General features: G+C 34.8%; 1 protein-coding gene across 2 annotated transcripts in view; it reads left to right on the forward strand.

Annotated features, from left to right (window-relative positions):
* The first annotated feature begins 1,952 nt into the window (after positions 1-1,952).
* LOC112603159 (zinc finger protein 423) overlaps positions 1,953-21,653 on the forward strand; it is a 118,040-nt gene continuing 98,339 nt past the window's right edge. For both annotated transcript variants that reach the window (XM_025351607.1, XM_025351608.1), the window contains exons 1-2: positions 1,953-2,832; positions 16,730-16,795. In XM_025351607.1, the coding sequence (XP_025207392.1) occupies positions 2,793-2,832; positions 16,730-16,795 (106 nt within the window). In that variant the 5' untranslated portion in view covers positions 1,953-2,792. The remainder of the gene's footprint in view (positions 2,833-16,729; positions 16,796-21,653) is intronic.

Below are 21,653 nucleotides of genomic sequence, written 5' to 3' on the forward strand. Positions count from 1 at the left end.
GTGTGGTGACCAGTGAGTGTGGTTAAGCGAGTTGGTATAATAATAATAATTATTATTATCCTTTAAGACATCGGTCACAAATCATAATAGCTACAATAATGTTTAACCTTATTATTTATGTGCACCTTTATAAATATGTAATAATGTTCTGACTTGTTTCACGTAAAATGTTGTACGTACCGTTAATCGTTATATAATAAATAATAAAATAGGTATTGCATTCTACGCGGTAGCAGTTAAATATTTATACGGTGAATATATTAATATCAAACATTAAAACCAGTAGTAATTACGTGATTTACGTTTATTTTTATCTCTGAAATTAGATATCTAGCTGTTATAATTTCCTAAAACAGTAGTGACAAATAATATTAGTATAATAAAGTATGTATAAAATAATTAAAGTTATAGAACATATTAATATTTAATATTAATACATACTTATATAGTAGTATATTAGGTATATTATTATACTTGTATAATAATATATTTCCTAATATTTTTTTGTCTCAATTGTAAAATAGTTCAATTTATGAATTTTCTGGGTTTTTTTTTACATTTTACTAATAATTATTTATAATGAGCGTAAAAATTTAAATTTTAAGAAGAATGATTATTATTATTATTTTATTAACTAAAATTACTATTCGAGATTTGATACTGGGAATTAAAAATCACCCCACATTTCTACTCTACTACAATAATAACATTTGAAAAATGAATATTAAACAATTATAATATTTTAAAATAATTTTAGTAAATGTTTAGACAACAGTAGAAATATATAGTTTAAAAATAAGTTATTAATAGTTCAGTTAAATTTTAATTTTAATTGTTAACGTTAGCAAATGTATCCAGTATAAATTTACTGAAACCCCCATGTACTCGTGTCGAATAACAGAGAATATTGCAAAACCGACCATCACTATAGTCTCGAATCAGAAGTATGATTAAAAATAAATAATGTTTTGAATCTTATTGACTTTGTAAAATTGGGTTCGGTCAATGTAGCAGTCGGCCGTGCTTAGAGTTTTTGATTTAGTAGTTTGTATAAAATTCCTAGTAAATTCGTGCTAATCATGCACAAAATCAGATAAAAAAACAAAACAAAAAAAATTGGAGCTCCCGATTTTGCAATACATAAAAATATGATATTAATTTATCCGTCGCCCAGCATAGAACATATATAAATATATGCCAGATTTTTTGATGATTTGATATTATTTAAGTTGTATCGCACATCTACGTATAAAGTCCGAATAATTTATTGCAAATAAATTAAACGAGTACACGATATGGCACTAGAGTAGCGTGCGCAGCACTGACGCGCTGTAGGACGTAGGTGTTTGATATCAAAATATTTTTGAAGCAAATAGCAAAAGTCTCCCGCTAAAAGCATTTTGACTTTGATAGGAGAGTGTAAACGATGGCAACAGCCAACAATATATATATATAATATATATAAACACGGTGAACGTTTATAATTTCAACGAACGCACGGCGCGTTAGCGATTCGACCTAATAACGATGTTGTTGACGCGCTCTGATTTATCTCCGGACGATACAAGGCTGCCGACTTGAACGCTTAAAACAATAACCATCAAAACCCAATATCGACGATAAAACAAATCCGGCGACGGTAATACAATAATGTTGTGATAGGTTAATTATTGTTGTTTTACCGTCTGTGCGTACGTCGCGACGCACACGTGCACGGCACGTATATATATATATATGTATAAATAAATAAATATATAAATAAATATATATATATATATATGAATATAATATGTGTTATTGTGTACACAGCTCAGCGGGCGCGCACACGACGCGTATACGTATAATATCGTAAGGGTTGCGCGCGCCGGCCCGTCTGCTCGTGGCCGCGCGTCGGCGGCGTCGACTACGAACGTTTCGCCGGCGGCGGAAGTCACTGGCCCGACGTTGTCCGGACCGGAAGTGTTCTCTGTACGCCACACGCGCTCGACACGCACACGTACGGCCGCGGCGCGTGAACGCGACACACGTACGTTACGTATGTATAAATTATAATAATACGATGATGCACGTCCGCAAGTGGTGGGCTGATCGCGCATACACCGCGGAAATCGGGAAATCTCGCTAGTCGTCGCGTACGGGGAAAAAAAAAAAATAATAAAAAAATAATCGAATTTAATATATTATATTAATTTTGACGACCGGTACGGCGAAAGTGCGGGAACACTGACATTACCGTTTGTAAAATATTATTATCTATTGCCAATCATATCATAATATATTGTAGGTACACGTCATATCGATACCGTGTACGACCTAATAATATTGTTCGCCCAGTGCGTAAGTGTCTTACGAGATTTTATATATACACGTGTCGTGTTTTTTTTTTTTTTTTTTTTTTCACCAAGCGTGAGCGGTGCGATCGTTTCCGGACGGACGTTGTAAACGCGCGCGTGCGGAGGCGAAGGCGCGGAAACGTCCGGCACTGCACCTCCCCCGATCGCCATCCGATTCGCACTCGTACATTAGCCCGCTCGTATAGTGGTCTCGCCGCCACCGTTGATCGGTCGGGAGGATCGCGTGATCGCGCGCTTACGCCGGCGGACGCGGCGAGGGACTTGTGCGAAAACGGAAAACAAGTAACGACAGAGGAACGGAAAGACCAGCGAGAGAAGGAGAGAGAGAGAGAGACACGCACACAGTGTGTGTGTGTGTGTGTGTGTGAGAGAGAGAGAGAGATAAAAAGGCGCGAACTTTACGCGGTCGAACGCGAATCGTGCGGTATCGCACGCATCATGTCCAGGAGGAAACAGGCTACACCTCGTTCGCTCAGACGTAAGTACACCGATTTTATACACTATAGCTACTTACCCATAAAACATCTCGTTGTGTTCAACTACCGCGTGGTGCGAAATCGTACCGTTGTTAGAACGTGCACTGCACTGGTTTTTATAGTTACGAGCTTCGAGCATGCGATAGATGTTTATACTGTGTAGCATCGTTTTCGAAACGCCCGTGTAGTATAGGTATATACGCGCATTGCTTGTAGTGCATATGACGCAGTGAAGTGCGCGGGATACGAACCCACTTCTGTTGTTTTTCAAAAGCACTGAGGGGTATGACACTTTTTCCTCGACGACCGGCAGAGGTCCTTATTTATACTTCACAGTCTTCACACACAGACGCGCGCACACACAATGATAATATATATTTACACGAGGAAATTCTGCAAAATAACCGTTTATTATACCTATCGTGTCGGCGCACTTGTAAAAAACTTGTAAACTTTTTAGACTTTGTACATTATTATAATAATGTACGGCGGAGAGACGTGCACAACATTATGCGTCATCATACAATTTGTCATCCCTGCAGCCGGTCACTCGAAAGATATTCTTTGTTTAAGTCTGTATGCCTACCGCGTATACAATATTTTTTATCAAGTAATAATTATCATAAATTATAATAATGATATTAAAGACGGCGTGCGTGGTAAGGACGTGTGTTAATGATAATTTGCAGTGTTAGAGGTATATTATATTGTACCTATATACATAAACATATTTTATAAAACGTATAGTTTGCCACATTGACACTGAGTGTTCGCCGCTGATCACGGCATTGTGCCGATTAACCGTATACTCAACAACGATAATATTATTTTTTACCAATGCATATAACAACTATATTGTATGTGCTGTGCGTGTACCGATATCCGCGTTTTTGTTACGATAGGTAGTCGATTTTTATTGTGTTAAATACCTTTACGGGAACTCACTACTGTTACAGGAGTACCTGTCGCCAACTATTATACATATTTATATATAGTCATATAGATACTGATTTTACGCGCACACACAAGACAACTGTTGCCGCCTTTCCGTCTATTATTTCTACGAGAATAACCGGTTGACACGATGACCGGTAAACAGTAAACCTAAGTACAATTTACATTTTTATCTTGGACTTGTGTATCAACATGATTTTAGCACAATTTAATATTTGAAACAATTTGTTCGGATTATGCATTGTAACTTACTCAATTTTGTCATAAAGTATTGTCGTTTATTCTAATTTAGTCTACTAAACTTATAATTGTATAATGAACATAGGTACCTTAACATTTATTATAGTCTGTAAACTCTATTAATATACTAATATACTCTATAAACTAATCAATGTTTATGGCCATTAGGGTATGTTTGTTCTTCGCAAATAAATAATTAAATACGAATAGGTATTTGATAATAGTTATTATGTATTAGACAATAATCCAAAGATAAATATGTTTTACACGATTTTATCTTAACTCCTAAGTATAAAAATATTTAAATTTATTAATATTATCCAAATATTTCAAACGAGGTTTTAGATTAAAAGTCATGTGTCAATTGCAATATTTTATAGTTGAATGAAATAAGTATAACGCAGACGTTCACATTCAGACAGGTTGTCGTGTAATAATAGAAAAATTTCCATTGCATTATTACAGTATATTACAAATTTGTTGACGTGTTTGAATTTAGACGATTTGCATAAAAATTCGTTTCTAAGATGGAAGGTACCGAACGACAAAGCATATAAATATGTGATAAATTGTAATTTGAAAATCTTTCACATTTACATATGATAAAATATGTAAAAATGTCCTTATTCAATAAAATATGTTATAAGTTATTTAAATTGGATAATAAAATGAGTCTAAGCTTAGGTAATTTGTCTGTCAAGTCAAATTTTCTTCTCCGTAAGAATTCTCTCGTTAAGACTCGTCCTATATACATTCTGTATGTATGTATATGTGTCACTGATACTTGCAACGTAACAATAAATTACGGACTAGGACGATAGGTGCAGTAAAAAAGCAGTTAACATGCGTTAATATTATCATCAGACATCAGTTATAGCCAGGGTTTTGATAATAGAGGGAGAGTCCAAGCAGCAAATAATGATATACGTAAATATCTAAAAATGTTATATGGGAATAAAACACTATTAATTATTATAAGTTATGTTCTATAGAATAACACGCGTTCAACGATAAGTTTGATAATAAAAACACATTTTTATTTTACAAGTATTTTTACAATATTAACCAATCAACCCTTTGCACAATCTTTTACAGTTTTGTAGCTAGGTATATAAATGGATTGTCGAATTTCTTAACAGCTATATTTTCTACGACATAGCATGAACGCGGTATTTGCCATCACCAGTGTGTATATTTACGAATATTACGGGACGCTTGGAAAACTTTGTGATGCGAAAACCATTCCACTCCAACTTCATAATATTTTACATGAAAATATACTGCAATAATATGCTAATATGATTGAATATCATATCGTTTGAAATTCTTTCGACACAACCTATATACTATCGTTGAGTGTGGCGTACCTTTATTTATAACTAATATATGGTTTTATTGTTGAAAATATTTATTCAATGGTTTTGGTTCGCGTACATTTATAACAAATCATTTTCAAAAATTAGTGGACCGATGCGAGATCACTTTTAATTTATTTTTATAAATATATTACTAATCATTACTTGTCTTGTCCATATATTTCTTTGAAAAATTGTCTGTTTAAAATCCCTCAAAAAGTGACACTAATATCGTCTTAAATTTTTTGTTCATATAATCATCCAACAATTGTCTAAACACTAGACGTATTCCGTCCTCCATAACGGGTGTAGCCAAACTTTTATCGATAAATACTTGCAGAGAATATATTTTTCCTTTGAGAAGCCATAAAACTATGAACAACTATTGTCATTGGGATTTCACATAATATTTATGTACTAAATGTATAATAATAATTTCCAATAAAGGCGGATCTTGAAGTCGTCCGCGATCGACCACCTGGCTGTCCCAATTCTATAGTGTGGTAATATATACGTACCATACTGTAACGTAGGTACGTGTGAACAGTATTTTTCGCGTGCACGAATCATAATTATTGCGTCGTTATACGTGCAGTTATATATACCTTTATATATACACATATATGTTACAAATATAAAAATCGATTCGAGATCATAATTACTTTGGGATGTCCGTCAGCGAGTTGAGTGCGGGTGGTGGCGGCTGCAGGAACATCGGTCAAAATGAATTCCCATTGTAACTCAATGGGAAATTCAACGGGCACGGTCAGGTCTCTAGGGACGCGGCGTTGCCGGCTCGGTTTTCCCGCCGGTATACGCTCCTCGCGAGTACGCCTTCAGCTCCACTGCGGCCCGCACGGGGGGGGGGTACGGTAGTCGTCGTTTTTCCCTGACGAGGCGCCACCGCCCTCTTCACCCAGGTGCCGTCACGTACCTCGACTAGACGGCTAACAGGACGCGTGGCGGTAGTGGAAGTAACAAACTTTTCCGTTCCGATTCGCGTGTAGTACCATTTGTATAGTAGCAGTATAGTTAGTACAAGTATACTACAGCTATACCTACGTATATAATAATAATAATAATAATAATAATAATAATATATAGTAACAGTCGTATAGCAGTCGCAGTAGTAGTGGCAGTATAGTGTAGTACGAACTGTGGTTGTCGTCGTCGTCGTCGCAGCCGGTCTCTTGGGGGTACACTATAAATATATATATATACACTGATAGACGGGCGCGGCGTCAGCGTCGTCGACGATGCCGGTTTGTGCGTGTGCGACCGTTAGAGGCGCGTATATATATACATTTGAATGTGTGTGTGTGTTACAATTACGAAGGAAGACAGAGTTATATCGGCCGGGTGCGGGTAGGAATGGGTGGCGGTTGCTTTTGGTGGTACAAATGCAGCGGGGGACCAGCTGCTGTCTCTCGAGCGTCTCGGCGGCGGTCGTCCCCCGGGGGATGTATGACGTATATATACATATAATATGTACGTGCAGTACGTATATATATATGATAACGCACTTGTGTGTGTGAACACGTATAAATTAAAGTATGCGTGTATATAGGTGTGAGTGTAAGTGCGCGCTCGTCCACTGCGTGCGTGTATTGGTCGGGTTTGGAGAAGGTGGATTTAAGGGAGAGGTGAATGGGCTGTGTGGAAACCCTGTCAGGTGCGACCGCATTCGCGTCTCATCAGGCGCCGTAACCTTTTCGACCGCGTCCCTACGCTATGGCGGAACGAGCGGTTCAGCGCGGAGGCTATAATAACGTATTGCATATTGTAACGAGCGTCATACGGTACCTAGTGTGTTCGCGTCGTCCGCAGTGAGTGGTACACGACGTGCAGAAATTTCGTATAACATTTTTACGGGGTGAAAAATGGACATTAGGAGGGGAACGACCCGATCGCCACTATAACGGTGTCGAGCTATTAAACCCGAAGACGGTGCAGAGTATCCCCGATATGTCATATCGTTATTATTGTGTTGTAGCAATACGCACGGTGGTAATAGTACCTATAATGTCTGCTGCACTTTTCGCACCAAAGACGGGCGGACGGCGGTGTGGAGGATGCTGCTGTGTCCGTGTTGCAAATGTCGTACTCCGTCGTCCGGTGGAGGTGTGAGAGACGTGACGAGACGAGCCTGCGGGTGAACCACACACGCTCGTCTGGCGTTCGTAATTTCAAAATGGTATCACGTTATTACTATGTGGCGAGCGGACCCGTAGTTTGTGCTACGGAAATGCCCTTCGGATCATGTCATAAAGCAATCCTTCCCCATCCCCCAACCGGATGGTTGGGAGAATGAATTGCTATATTAATTAATATATCGTTACGCGATCACGATGTCCTTATTTTAGTAATAATATGCAAAAAGTATATACCCACAATATATTATACAATATACATAGGTAGTATAAAATAGAATATACTAACGAAGCTGTGTAGAATACTAAAAATCTGGAATATTTTATTTCAAATCCGAATTCACAAGTAACGGTATTTTGGAAAATTTATCAAAATAGTAATCTAATTTGAAAATCAACAATTTATGCGTAATACGTAAATACATAATATACATAGGCACACGCTATATTATGCTGTATTATATATTTAATGTATTTGAATTTCGTAACGTTTTGTTTTTTATTATACACTCATATATTATTCACCTCCTGCTAAAGATAACATTTCAAATATCTATATTTCTAAATAGATACTCAATGGAAATAAGCAGTATTTTTTTTAAAAATATTTACTTTTTAAGGTATAAGAAAATATTTTTTCCGTTAAAAGACTAAGCCTTCGTTATAATATTATTACTTACGATATGGTTTTGGTTCATCTAAATTATATATATATATTATAGTATAGTGTATACTACATTATAATATTCTTTAAATGATATGAACACAAAATTAAAATAATGTTGAGTATATTAAATTTATTAATTTTAATTTTCCTCTCAAAATCATTGAATCATTATTAGTTATTACTTATTACTATATCTTATATTGAAATGCGTATTCAAATTCAATTATTCAAAATAAAAATATCTGTTAAATAATTTAAAAAAAGTTTTAAAATCTGAAAGTAAGATTTTAGATTTTGTGCTGACATTACTAACCGCTCTTCTACAATTTTTGAATTATTTTCATTTTTATCGTTTTGGATCTACAACAAACCATCATCTCTGTTAATTGTTATTATTTTTACGATACATTAGTTAAGTGAATAACATAAAATAAAAAATTAAAGATAATGTCAATAAAGCGTGATTCGTTAATTAGAATAAATTGCGTTCAATTTTTAATTTTACGAAATAATCGATAAATAATGTGTAGGTGCAAATAACAAAGAATTCGAATTGTATCTGTATATAATACTATATACAAAATCAAAAGCGATTTCAAGAAACATTATTTTTAGAATCGTAATCCCTTTTGATACAAAGTCCGGTGTTTCGAGATAATATATTTATATATCTATATATATATTTATTATATATTAATGAGGAATGTCTGAAACGTCGGCGTAGAGAAGTCACGCGGAAAACAGAAATACTATTTAGTATTTACATTGTACTGCGTGAATAGTTTCAAAGAAGCGAGCTCATATTCAAACATATTTTTCGATGCCAATTGACGATTTCGAGTATTGTATTTTAATTAAAATAATATTGCACCGTTCGAGTTTTTAACTGGAATTTACGCAGAGAACTTTGAGATTTGAACAGACACTAACGAGGGACGTCAATCCATTGGAATAAATCCATATACATACATGTTATACTCGTATAGGTAATAATAGATTTGTTGAATAGGTGTTATAAAACGAGTTTGTTTAAAACTATATAATTATTTGTTAATACTCGAGACGTAATTTTTACGGCGGTTTATATTAATCGCATGTATTGATTCGTGAGTATTGGGTTTTTTTCAGAATTTTAGCGAACAATTTTTCCAGCGGTCTTAAAACCGTCGGAAATCTGACGACATTACTATACCTCCGTTGTCCCAGTGCCGAAACCAACGTAACGCCATGCGACTGCCAAAGTACATATACCTAATAATCATATACATATATTATATTGTAGTGCTGGTGGCAAGCGCAATTACGTTTTTACGATGGCAATAACAATAATGAATAAATGATAATATAATAACAACGACCACAGCACCTGCACCTCCCTCCCCGGGGACGGATTTGTCAACGCCACCGCACCCGCCGCGGGCTCGGAAAACGCGTACCGGGAAGGGGGTGTGTGTGTGTGTGTGTGTGTGTTATAATGTAGTAACGTGCAGCGTGCAGTGACGCACAAGTACACAACCGACGCCTGCACTGTCATCGAGCTCGGCCTACACGCCGCATAAATATTATACACAACACGTAGTTTGTCGTGTTACACATTATATTATTGTGTACGCTATTAGACGAAGGTAATATTATAGGCCCAGTGGCTGTTTGCACGAACTCCCGTCGTCGGATTAATTATTGGCGTTGGGTATTCGCTCGGGCGCGGCCGATCGGACGAGTGCGATACGCACACAGTTCTACGTGCGGAGCCTCGACTACGCGTCTGTGCCCTCCCCTCGTCAACCCTCCAGTCGACGACGATCCCCCCCCCCCCCCCGGCCCGGAGAAAATAATCGTACGCTTTTCCGCCGCTCGCAGATAATAAAATACGATTTGTCCGCGTAGAAATAGACGAGAAGCCGCCGCCGCCGCCGCCGGTGGGTCCCGCGAGCTAAATAATTGTACAGTGACACGCGATCATCATCACCCCTATACACGGCGGCTACTGACGCACTATTACACGATATATCATTCGTTATGTTTCGCGCGCGTATTATTCATTTTAGTCACAGCCACAGTACGATAAACGCGACTGCACGTGTGAACAGCGCACACCGACAGCAGAAACGAACTCGTATATCGAGTGTAGGTACAGGACGCATCCGGAAAATTACGGATACACACCCTGTTAACCGTGAACGGTGTCTGGTGAAAACTCGCTATAGTCGCTCGCAGTCAATCGTATCGTACAGATGATGTGCCAAAATCCTAGGTAGCTTAGGTAGGCTATTTAAGTATAGAACTAATAGTATACCGGTCAAAAACTCCAAACGTTTAATTTTAATCGACAAATTTATCATCTGATTACTACGATAGATTGTCACATAGACGGTGTGTGCGAGCGGTTTTGTATTTTACAACTAATTGTTGCTGCCTATTTCGTAAGCATTCGTGTAAGCGTCATTCGTTAAAATTAATTTTACAAAAACTATTACTAATAAATAGGTGTTGCGCGCGTTTTATTTAAAGACCAAAAATATAGATTTTTACGAGAAATGGCCAGCGGTAAAGTGTCATTGAGGTGTACCTACCAAGAGAAATAATTGCACAATGGAAGAAATACCAGGATAGTGAAATAAGTCGTATGGAATATGTAAAAAATAAAGTGGATTAAAAAATCAACCAATTAATTTAAATCATATTTATTTGTATGTACATATTGTATATATAAGTGTATATTATTGACAATTTTTTATAAAATCGAAATTTCAAACGATACCTTTATGGCGCTTACGCAGGGCCATATTTACGCACGGACAAAATAGACATTTGTCCTGGGCCCACGTGGTCAAGGGGCCCATCGGTGAATATCACTAACTATGTATTTAATGTAATTTAATATATCATTTTGTTGAAATAAAAATTTATTTTTTATTTTGTCCTGGGCCATATATTTAGTAAATCAGGCTCTGCGCTTACGTCATACGTACGTTGGGTATAACAGGTATATAATATTAGATTGGCACTTATGTCCTACACATTTTGGCGCAAATAATATGTTATTTTTGTACCTTCGACGCTTATGTCATACAGCCCTCGCAGTCATCGCCGTCGTATGTAATTTACCGGAGGGACGAGAATACCGCTTTAGAATAATGCATTTTTTATGTTCAATAGAGACCAGGAATGCCTATAGGTGTACGTCGGTTCATTACTCGTCGCAACGTCACGTACGGTATATGGTATAGTAATTCTGAATTCTTATATTATTGTAAATTAGCGGTAGGTCGAGCGTTTGTCACGCATTACGCATTTCGGCTTCTTATTTAAAATGCTGAGCGGGGCGACATTCTATTCCGAGGAGTGCCTCGGAGCACTTAAAATGCGAGTCTGTCGGCCCATTTTCGACATAGTTTTTTGCTACGCTGATCGGAATCGTTAGGTCCCGACGAACGTCCAAAACCGTTCGGGAAGCGCGTCAGGAACCGCGAATAAGTTTTTTGTTGCGATCGTGACATCGTCGCGTAGGACAAACGTTCGTCGAACTTGCGCCGATTACGGTCATTTTCACCGCAGTGTGATGATCTTTGACTTCAATTCGAGTCGATTACACTCCAATTTCGTTTACTTCTCCTCTCGCGGCAGTAATCGTCGTCTCCGCGCTTTACGGGTACCGCGCTTCTTTCGCTCGGCCAATTTGTGTCCCTAGCGTAATGATACACGTCAGACTCAGGCGATATGGCCTCACGTCCGGCAACGCCTTTCGTCGTCATTCACTCCGATCCGGGGGAAAAAAACCACGCTTTCACACGTAATTGTTTTTGCTTTCTGGCGTTTATAAACTTGTCAAGTTTGGTTTGGCCGCTGCTATCAGGAAAAATCAGGACGACTGTACGCACGGCATTACGCGGCCGACATACCGTCTGAGATGATATATTAATCAGGATTTAAAATTTTAGATCATTACCCACACGAAGATTAGGAAACAGCGCTAGCAGCCGCTTAACGGAGACCGTGGATAACGATATTTGTATTTTTAGTTGCCAATAATGTTAGGATACGCGATCCGGTATTCCGGTTAACTCGAAGAAAACGATTATACATTTATACCTATTATTCACGGTCAACGGACGTAGTGTGTTTAATAATAGAATAAAACAAAAAAAATCAATAGAAAAAACACGCGCGTTCTACCCGGACAACGCGTTTGTCGGCTGCTGTCGATTGATTCGTAGGTATACGCAAAACACCTTTTCGCGTATATATTTTATTATTCGTAGAAAAGTTAGCGGCGGCGGGCTGATCGGCAGGTTCGACACGGAGTTTTCTTTTTCGAAGAACCGAAGAGGACGGCCGGACACGGTGTTTAATTACGGCTCGCGCGAGTTTACAGTTTACGAAATAATATTTTCAATTACGGTTGCTGCGTGAATGGTAATTACGGTAATGTATAAGTTTACAAAGTGCACGGAACGCTGCCGCAGGGGACGGTTAGGTGTGGTAGCGAGGGCGGTACCGAGGAAATAGGTATAAGGGTCGGTGCGCGCTGGCCGGTCGCGTACTTACGCTTTGCTCACGTATCGCCGACCGCTGGATCGGATCGGTTGTCAAGGGCGGCGGAGACTTTCTAAGAATATAATAAAATATCTGTAATTCGGCTTAAATGCGTTTCGTTCGTATCGCGATTTCGAATTTATGCGGGGGTTATGCGCGTTTCGAAAACCGTTTGATCTCGTGCCGTAACTATACGATAATACGTATAATATCATAGACAATCACATAACTTTTTATTAAATTACGTCGCATCCGATAATCATTTTTCATCGCTATCCGTTCTCTCGAACAATATTGAATTGGCTGTAATTTTTCAGTTTACGCGTATCGAAAAACACCTACGTGTTCGATAACGCTCGTTGGTTTATTATTACTTCGTCTGAACAATAGTTTTCTATAATCTATGACGTCGCGCGTAGATAAAGTGATTATGAGCAGTTATAATTGCGCTTTTTGTGTGCTAGGTTGAATGGTTTGCATCTGAAATTATATTACATTTACTTGGGTATCCTTGTAATATGTATATTAAATGTATTAGTGCTGTCAGCCGCAGACATCGCCCGTCGGCGGAGGTACGGCTTAAGTAGTTTTTTTATTTTTTTATTTATATTGCATTTTGTATAAAACGTCTAACCAATTCAAACGACAAAACGTCTGCTCCGCGAGGGCACCTCTACGCTCGCGAAAGTTTATATTATTGTGTCCACTATAATCGAGTTTAATATATATATATATATAAACACGTACATATATATAGCACGTTTATATCACAATGCACGTATATATAGATTGGACGTGTGTTTCTCTAGCTCTTGAATTTACTGTCATCGGACTGTTGTAGATCGATTTATAGACGTTTCAGTACATATAATATTATAGTGATGGTTATACAGACAATATCACACGTGAAATGTGCCAACTGTCCCGTATATAGTATATAATATATATAATGGCGTTTGGAATAATTACTTTTGAAACGCATTTGTCCATTATAGTACGACGACGCGAAATGCATTTCGCGCTGACATAAATCTCACGACAGACCGAAAAATATTCAATTGTGACGATGATGGGTTACGTGGAACTCGAATTATCCATTGGATTAATGCACTCGTATACATCCAGGACAGTGTGCTGTAGGATATATTAGCATTATACTGTAGATAGTTGGCGCACTATGCGTATAATACGGAGCACAAGTTTTTACCACATAACGAATCCGCTGCCGGCGCTAGCATTATGTGTTGTATTATATTATTATTACGGCACCTGCAGCCATTAGGATAAAATATTCGACAAGTAAATTATCGTTTTGATGGGATACATCGCATTGCACTTTATACACACGTGGAATAGTCGCGATCGAAATCCCATCGCAGTTATTCCCCTTTGGATTAAAATAATACCATTTTACCCATCGCGGTACACAAGCCGTCGTATTATTATTGTTAGGTAATATAAAATTCACCTCCGACAAAATAATGTATTGTCGCCATACTACTTATAATATTGATTGATTTGAAATGTTCGTCTTCACTTAATATGGTTATCAGTTATAACCAAGCGGTATGTAATGTCTGGGATTTGCGCCTGTGTTATAAGACATTAATGGTAAATAATTATTATATTTTAAATTCGAAAACGTTTTATGGTCAATCAATTACTGAGATAGTGGAAAATAATTAAATCGCACAGATAAATACCCTATTAACGATTTAGTCGATGATTATATACAGATTTTGATTCACTTCGCTGTTTAATTATTGTTTGATAAAACCCAATCTTCAACACGTTAGATTATATTATTATTATATTACTATCATATTTTTCATATTTTGACATTTATCGCAACTATGCAACTAGGTAGATAACACGTTTAAACTATAAACAATGCAGTCAAATATATAATATGCGTGTTTTAATAAAACTCGTCTTTTTGTGAGTATCGTCAATATTGCCGTCACTCATTCACTACTGCAGAAGTGACCTAATTAATACACTAAACGAGGTCAGTGCATTTATAGTGTACCTAATAATGACGTTACTAGAATAGGAAACAATAACAACAGTATAAATACAGTAAATCCTCGTTTAACGTCGCCTTATTTAACGTTGTTTCGCTATTACGTGGTAGAAGTTTAAGAACTTGTGTTTCGTTTAACTCCGAAACAGTTTCAGTATAATGTTATTTTTTATACACATATAGGTAGGTATGTAGTAGGTACATCAGATTGTTGTTATATTTATGTATGCTTATAATTTAATTTTGTCAAACTTTTTCAAATAACACAGTTATTGACTTCAATGACACACCTATTATATGTAGGTACTATATTTATTTATTATAGGTAAATAATATAATAATGTGTAGTATGTACACATTTATTTTGTATCTGTTTTTCATTTCATCGATAATCAGTTATTCGATGACACTTGCTGACCACAATACAGTTTTCGTGTACATAAGAGAGTACATATGGATTTTTTGTCATATAATTATCGTAAAATAATACATTGTTATTTATTGGCAGAAACATATTATAGTATGTAAAAAGGGTTTCAATTAACGTTTTTTTCAGTTAACGTCGTAGTTTATGGGAACCTAACATCGTCGTTAAACGAGGAATAACTGTATATAATATATATATAATTATTATTGTGATATGATCGGCTGTAAATTAATTACAATTTAATACTTCATTCGTGTTATAGCGATTGTTTAATGAAACATTATTTTTCGTATAAATTTGAACGAGAAATACCGTAAATAATGTATATTTTGATGACCTTTAAGCGGTCATAAAATCACTTATACTTTAAATTATAGTATTTTGAAGACATGGTAAGAAAATGTTATGTTGACATTTTATTGAATCGAAATATGTACGAGTATGTGTCTACTATGCACAGTCTTTTTTTTTTTGATTTTGGGGACAAGGTTTAAATAAGATAACTTTAAGAATATTTTAGTTTTAGCTGCTAATTAGATTTATAATATTTAATTTTCATAATTAAAATTGTAATAGATATTGTGCTTGAAATTTTAACTCCCGTTTATAAATGTATTTACTCATATAACGAATGTATGAGTTTTATTTTTTTAACATCAATATTAAATTGTTTAAGACTTATATAATATTATGTAGGTATAATGAAAATTATACTGTTATTCAACTCAATAACCAATATAGGTATTTAAAAATTAGAATAATAATAATAAAAAAAAAAGATTTACGATCTCTATATACTCGTATATAGATAATATCGATTATAGAATATTACATAATATTATAATTATAATAATAAAAGGTAGGAAAGTACCTATTGGTCGGCTGACAGTTGATCAAGTTGATAGCTTATCAGTTTCATCAGTTATGTTAGTGACTTCAATCATATTCAAAATTGTCATTAAAAAAATATATATAATTAATCTTAAATAAATATTTAATGAAAATAGTTTTTATAAATTTATTTTTCAGTTTTCTAAAAAAAATATAAGTATTTATTTTAATTAAAATATTTATACTTAATCATCGTGAAAGTAGGCATTTGGTGTTGATTAATGAGTAATAACTGTTTAACGAATTACTCACAATCACAATTTTTTGCGTATATTATTATACATTGCAATGAAATCAAAAATAAAACTAAAAATTATTTAGATTTCAATAGTTTTTTTGGGAATAGAGTAAGCGTGAATTTAATACAATGTATAGTTTTAATTATTAATATTAATTATATAATTATATACGTATTCGTGTATATAAATTATATATGTTAGGAGGATACGTAATTTTTTCGTGTATTAGATACAAATATTTTTGACGTTTTTCTCTTGCTACTTTTACTCTTGTTTTAATATATTGTCATATTTTATAGCGTTAAATAATCGACAAGTCCGTAGAGTGTAAGACTTTGAAATAGAAATAATATTTTTATATTAACAGCAGACGTAACATAACATATATTTTACATTTAAATTTATGTTTTTTTTTAGATGGAAATCTTGACGCGGAAGATGTTCTCGACGACGAAGACCTCATGCCACCGTTATCTCCTACAGGTGAGTAAGAACAAAAATAAAAGTAAATCTAGAAACTTAACAGAAATCATAAGAAATATCGATTTTTCACACTCTTTTTAGCTTTTTTCGCGTATAATATAAAAACGTATGCACACAAATAAACACGCGCGAATGTCATTTTCTCTTCTATTTTCGTTGGTAGGTCATAGGTATATCTACATGTATACTATATATAATGTATATACATTCGTATGTGTGCGCGCGCGGTGCATGTGTGACGTGTGTGTATGCGTATATGTGTGTGCGCGTGTGTGTATAGGTTTTTGTCCCAACAAAACATATATGTGAATAAAATCCCAGGATTTTCGAGTCACTCCCGCAGGTGCTAAGGGGATTTTTGGTGTCCCTTGGGGCCGGCCGTAACGAAGAAACGAGGTGCAGGAAAACCCCTTTTGCAATTTCCACCACTGCAGGCCACATCCGCCGTGAGCTCGGCACGACGACGCGAGGTTGCATTTCAACTAAATTGGCCGCTTTTTACGCGGCATTTCCACGGTTCATATACGTGTTTCATTATGCCAATGGGAACGGTTTGTTCTACCCGTCCTCTACTCACGTTGCCCGCTATCAATGTCGAACCCCCTTACTCATCACGCACGAACTCCCAGAATATCTCTTCCTCTGGTACCTCTCCTCTCTTATTATATTTTGCAGCCTGTCCATTCGCCACTCTTTCAACTATTTACTGTACAGCTCACACTTTTCCGCTGGATAGTTCTCTATTTCTAATTTATTTTTTACGTATTCCGTAAAATCTCTCTCTCTCTCTCTTTCTTTATTTTTATGATTAGTTTTACAGGTATAAAGGTTGACTTGGGGTATAGTAAAAAATATATACATTAAAATTCCATTTAAACGATTTTCATAATATTTTTTCTATCGTTTATTACGAAAGGGAAAATATGTGTAAATAAACCCAGACTTGGTGTAATATTATCTCTGAATGATGTATATATAATATATATAAAAAGATTGGCAGAGATAGAGTGGCAGAGAGAGAACGAAAGAGAGATAAACTGAGTGTCAGTAGTGAGAGAAAGTAAGAGTGATAGAGAGAGGGAGAAGACAGAGAAAGATGCCATTTCAATTACAGAGCGAAGAGATAAGAAGAAAAAGAGGGAAAAAAACCATCGGGACGGCATCGCGGGGTAGAGAAACTTACCTTTTATGCTAGGGGGTTATGGTTCTCGAGGGGTTTGCCGACTAATCAGAGTTTTTCTTGTGCGCGTTTTCTCTTTTTCCCGGGTACCCTTACGGCACACGCAGTAGCAATAGCAGCAGTGTAAAACGACTTGGCGGCGAGCAAGTCAATATTAGGTATGCGCCTTGTGGTATCCCCCGGGGGCATCGTGCCCCGCTTTCGGCGCCTGATTAATTGCATCCCACAGACTCGAAAAACAAGTTTTATGCCTTCTTCACCCCTTTCATCATGAAATCTATTACAGTTTTAAATATATATTTGTGTGGTTGTTATAAACGTTTTTTTTTTTTATATTTGGATATTAAGTAGTTTTTGTTTTGTTTGACTCCAGATCCCTGGTTTAGTTAGTTGTTCAATACAAAAATTAAAAAATCAAAATAATATTTAAAGACATTGACATGTTTTTCGTTGTAAATTACAATGGTTATTAAGCTAATAAAATATAAAATCTTTTCTTTTCCATATCATAACATTTATAAATATTTTCAAAAATTTATAGCCTATAGGTAATTACAAATATTATATATTAGACAATAAACAGTTCCACAGTGGTGTCTACACAGTGTATTAAAAATGAATTCGAAGTGCTGAAAAAAATAAAAGTATTACACATGCGTATTTGGTGTTTTAAGTATTTCGGTGTAAATAGTAAAACAAAGAATGTATTTTCAATTGTATTCATACATTAAAATACAATGGTTTAAGACTCTGTCAAACATTACAAAATAGTTTATAAACCTGTTTATTGTATAGACTGAATGATGTGGTATATTGATACGTATTTAAAAAAATATATTTAAGTAAAAGTAATTTTAAATGTGTAAAGTAGAAGCAGTTTTTACATATTTAATAATTATAAGCATTATGGTAAATGGTGACCTTAAACCTCTCTTTTTTTTAGCTTTACAAGAAAAGATTATCTACACATAATTTATAGCATAGAGAGGAGGAGTTGAGTGAGGCAACCCCGCTTATTCCGCAACAGTAGTTTTTTATGCCTGAACGGATTGAAGCTAGCAGGACTCATTGTTGTCGCATCAGCTGTTTTATGATAAACGATTTTAGTTGTTATTTTTGTTTAATTATATTTCCTCATAAAATAATTTTACACATTTTCACGAATCAAAAATAAAATGTTATAACTATTTTTTGACTACTACGTAGCAATTCGACATCTGTTGCCAAATTAATCAAATGTCAGTAAAATTTTCACGTAATATACTTCAATGATCTCTTTAAAATTTCATTTTCATTATGTATCTGTGTTTTTGGGAAATTAACTGTCAGATTATACATCGTAATTGTTTGTGTAGTTATAGCTTGTGACATTTAAATATAATATTTTTCTTCAAATTTCGGTTCTTAATTATAAACATAGAATCATTTAAATAATTTTTGCGTAATGCAACAGTGTCATAAAGATAAATTTGAGTTTGGAACAATAAAACAACTACATTTACATTAATAAAGATTTCTCATGTCATTTTAAATTGCGGCTGTTAGATAAAATTAGGTAACGATTAAAAAGAATTGTTTTATTGTCGAATTTGATAATGTTCTTTCAAAATAAATAGTATTTGATATCATTTAAATTCATATAAGTGTATTGTTTATTGCATCATTCAAAACCCTACAAAGTTTTGATATTTTATCATAAAAGTTTCATAGGCTCGATATTTGTTCATGTTTCTAAAACTTCAATCATTAAAAAAATAGTTTTGAATTAATTCTAATACAGTTGATTGTGTTTCGTTTATTTACTACTATATTATATTGCTTAACAGTAATAACTAATAAGATAAATTCTAATTGTTTATAAAATATCATGTTGACGTTTATAATAATACAATTACAGTAACGCGGCGTTTTGGTTAGGCAAATTAGGTACGCTACTTTAACGAGTTAGTTATCTGGGTATTTATGAGAGTGGTTTGTAATATATCAAAGTATAATAATAATATACACTCGTAAGTAAATGTTTCTAATTTATAAGTAAGATGAAATAATATAAAATATAAATATATATATATATATAATAATAATGTAATTAATAAACAACTCAAAGCAATTTTAAGTAATTGATGAAATATAGTTGGTACTTCGGAAGTTGTTTTTATTTTAAACGGAAAAATTTCAGTATACTTTTTAATAAATAGTTTTTTTTATACATTATATAAGTAATGCTATTAAAATTAATGAAGTATCTTGATTATATAACACGTGTTATAATAAAATAGTGTTTAAAATAATTATTCTAGCACTTTACCAGGTTCACACTTCTTTTGTCCGGGTTTCTAGTAATGACACAAATTACGATAAAGAGATATGATTAATTAAATAGTTGGAATAGCTGCTAAAAGACTATATAAAAACTATATAAGATCAATACTATAAAATATAAAGAACGAACGTTAATATAGGTCACATATAAATGCATGTTGGTACGAGATAAATGATCCCATATGAAAGTTTCGAAGCAAATATAGATGGAAATATTTAATAGCGTGTTATATAGTAGTCAAAGTAAGAGGCAAGTTTCATGCTGGTTCTGGAAGAAGAGTAAATATGAAAACTACCGAAGAATGATATTATCAAGTATTATGGTAGCGTGGTAATATGAATTTGATATAAAATTAAAAACGATTGAAAGAATAACAATACGTTTATACCTATTTAAAATAAAACCACGGACATATAAATTTAATTTTAAACATAACTTATATGGGTACTTATTATGTAAGTATAGCTTAATATCGAAATAGATACGACAATTAACGATTTACCCTTAAAAATAACACATGGAAAGGAAGAGTAGGAATATTTAATCGAATAAAAATTTAAGACGATTTTTAAAGTTTTTCATCTGTGAAATTTATACTTGAATTATATTGACTATAAGCTTATGCACATGCACGAAGAATTTATAAAACTTATATAATCCATATTATATGGTGTTGCGGTGATAACATTTTGCTATATATGGAGTCGTCACAATTTATTAATAGTTCGATATCATTCACTATATTTTCTTCGCGAATAAATGCAATAATAAATCAGCGCTTTGAATTTCGCCAGACGTTCACGACGAGAACATTGAAGTATAACGTTACGTTCATTAGAAAATATATGCACAATATACAACGTTATCAGCTAGGTATTGTTATTGTGTTTCGGTTGTAAAAGTATGGTAATTATATTTATAATTGACTGTTACTCGTACACAAAATATTGTAAAAGTATTTACTTCTTTTGTGTAGGTATAATACGTATACTTTATACCTCGGACGGCATTATAAGAGTGTACGATTTTTTTTTTTTTAACTCACAATAGACGTAAACGAAAATCTCCTCAGACCGTACACGCACACACTCGAAATATACGTATATCATAATATATCATATACGTGTACCATAGCACAGGTATAATAAATATGTATACATATGGTACACGCGGTTTTCAATTAGTTGATGTCGGGGAATCAACTCGTTTCGCATGCACTCGACGTTGTTATGATAAACCCTTCGGTTGGGCGGTGTCGGCGTCTGAAAAAAAAATAAAAGCACCGAGCTTCCGCTGGCGGCAGATATCCTCTCGAGTGACGTAGACGGCGGTGCTGACGGTGGAGAGGCGAGTCA

Source organism: Melanaphis sacchari, unplaced genomic scaffold, assembly GCF_002803265.2.
Source record: "Melanaphis sacchari strain LSU unplaced genomic scaffold, SCAv2.0 Contig98_pilon_pilon, whole genome shotgun sequence".
NCBI classification, from domain to species: domain Eukaryota; kingdom Metazoa; phylum Arthropoda; class Insecta; order Hemiptera; family Aphididae; genus Melanaphis; species Melanaphis sacchari.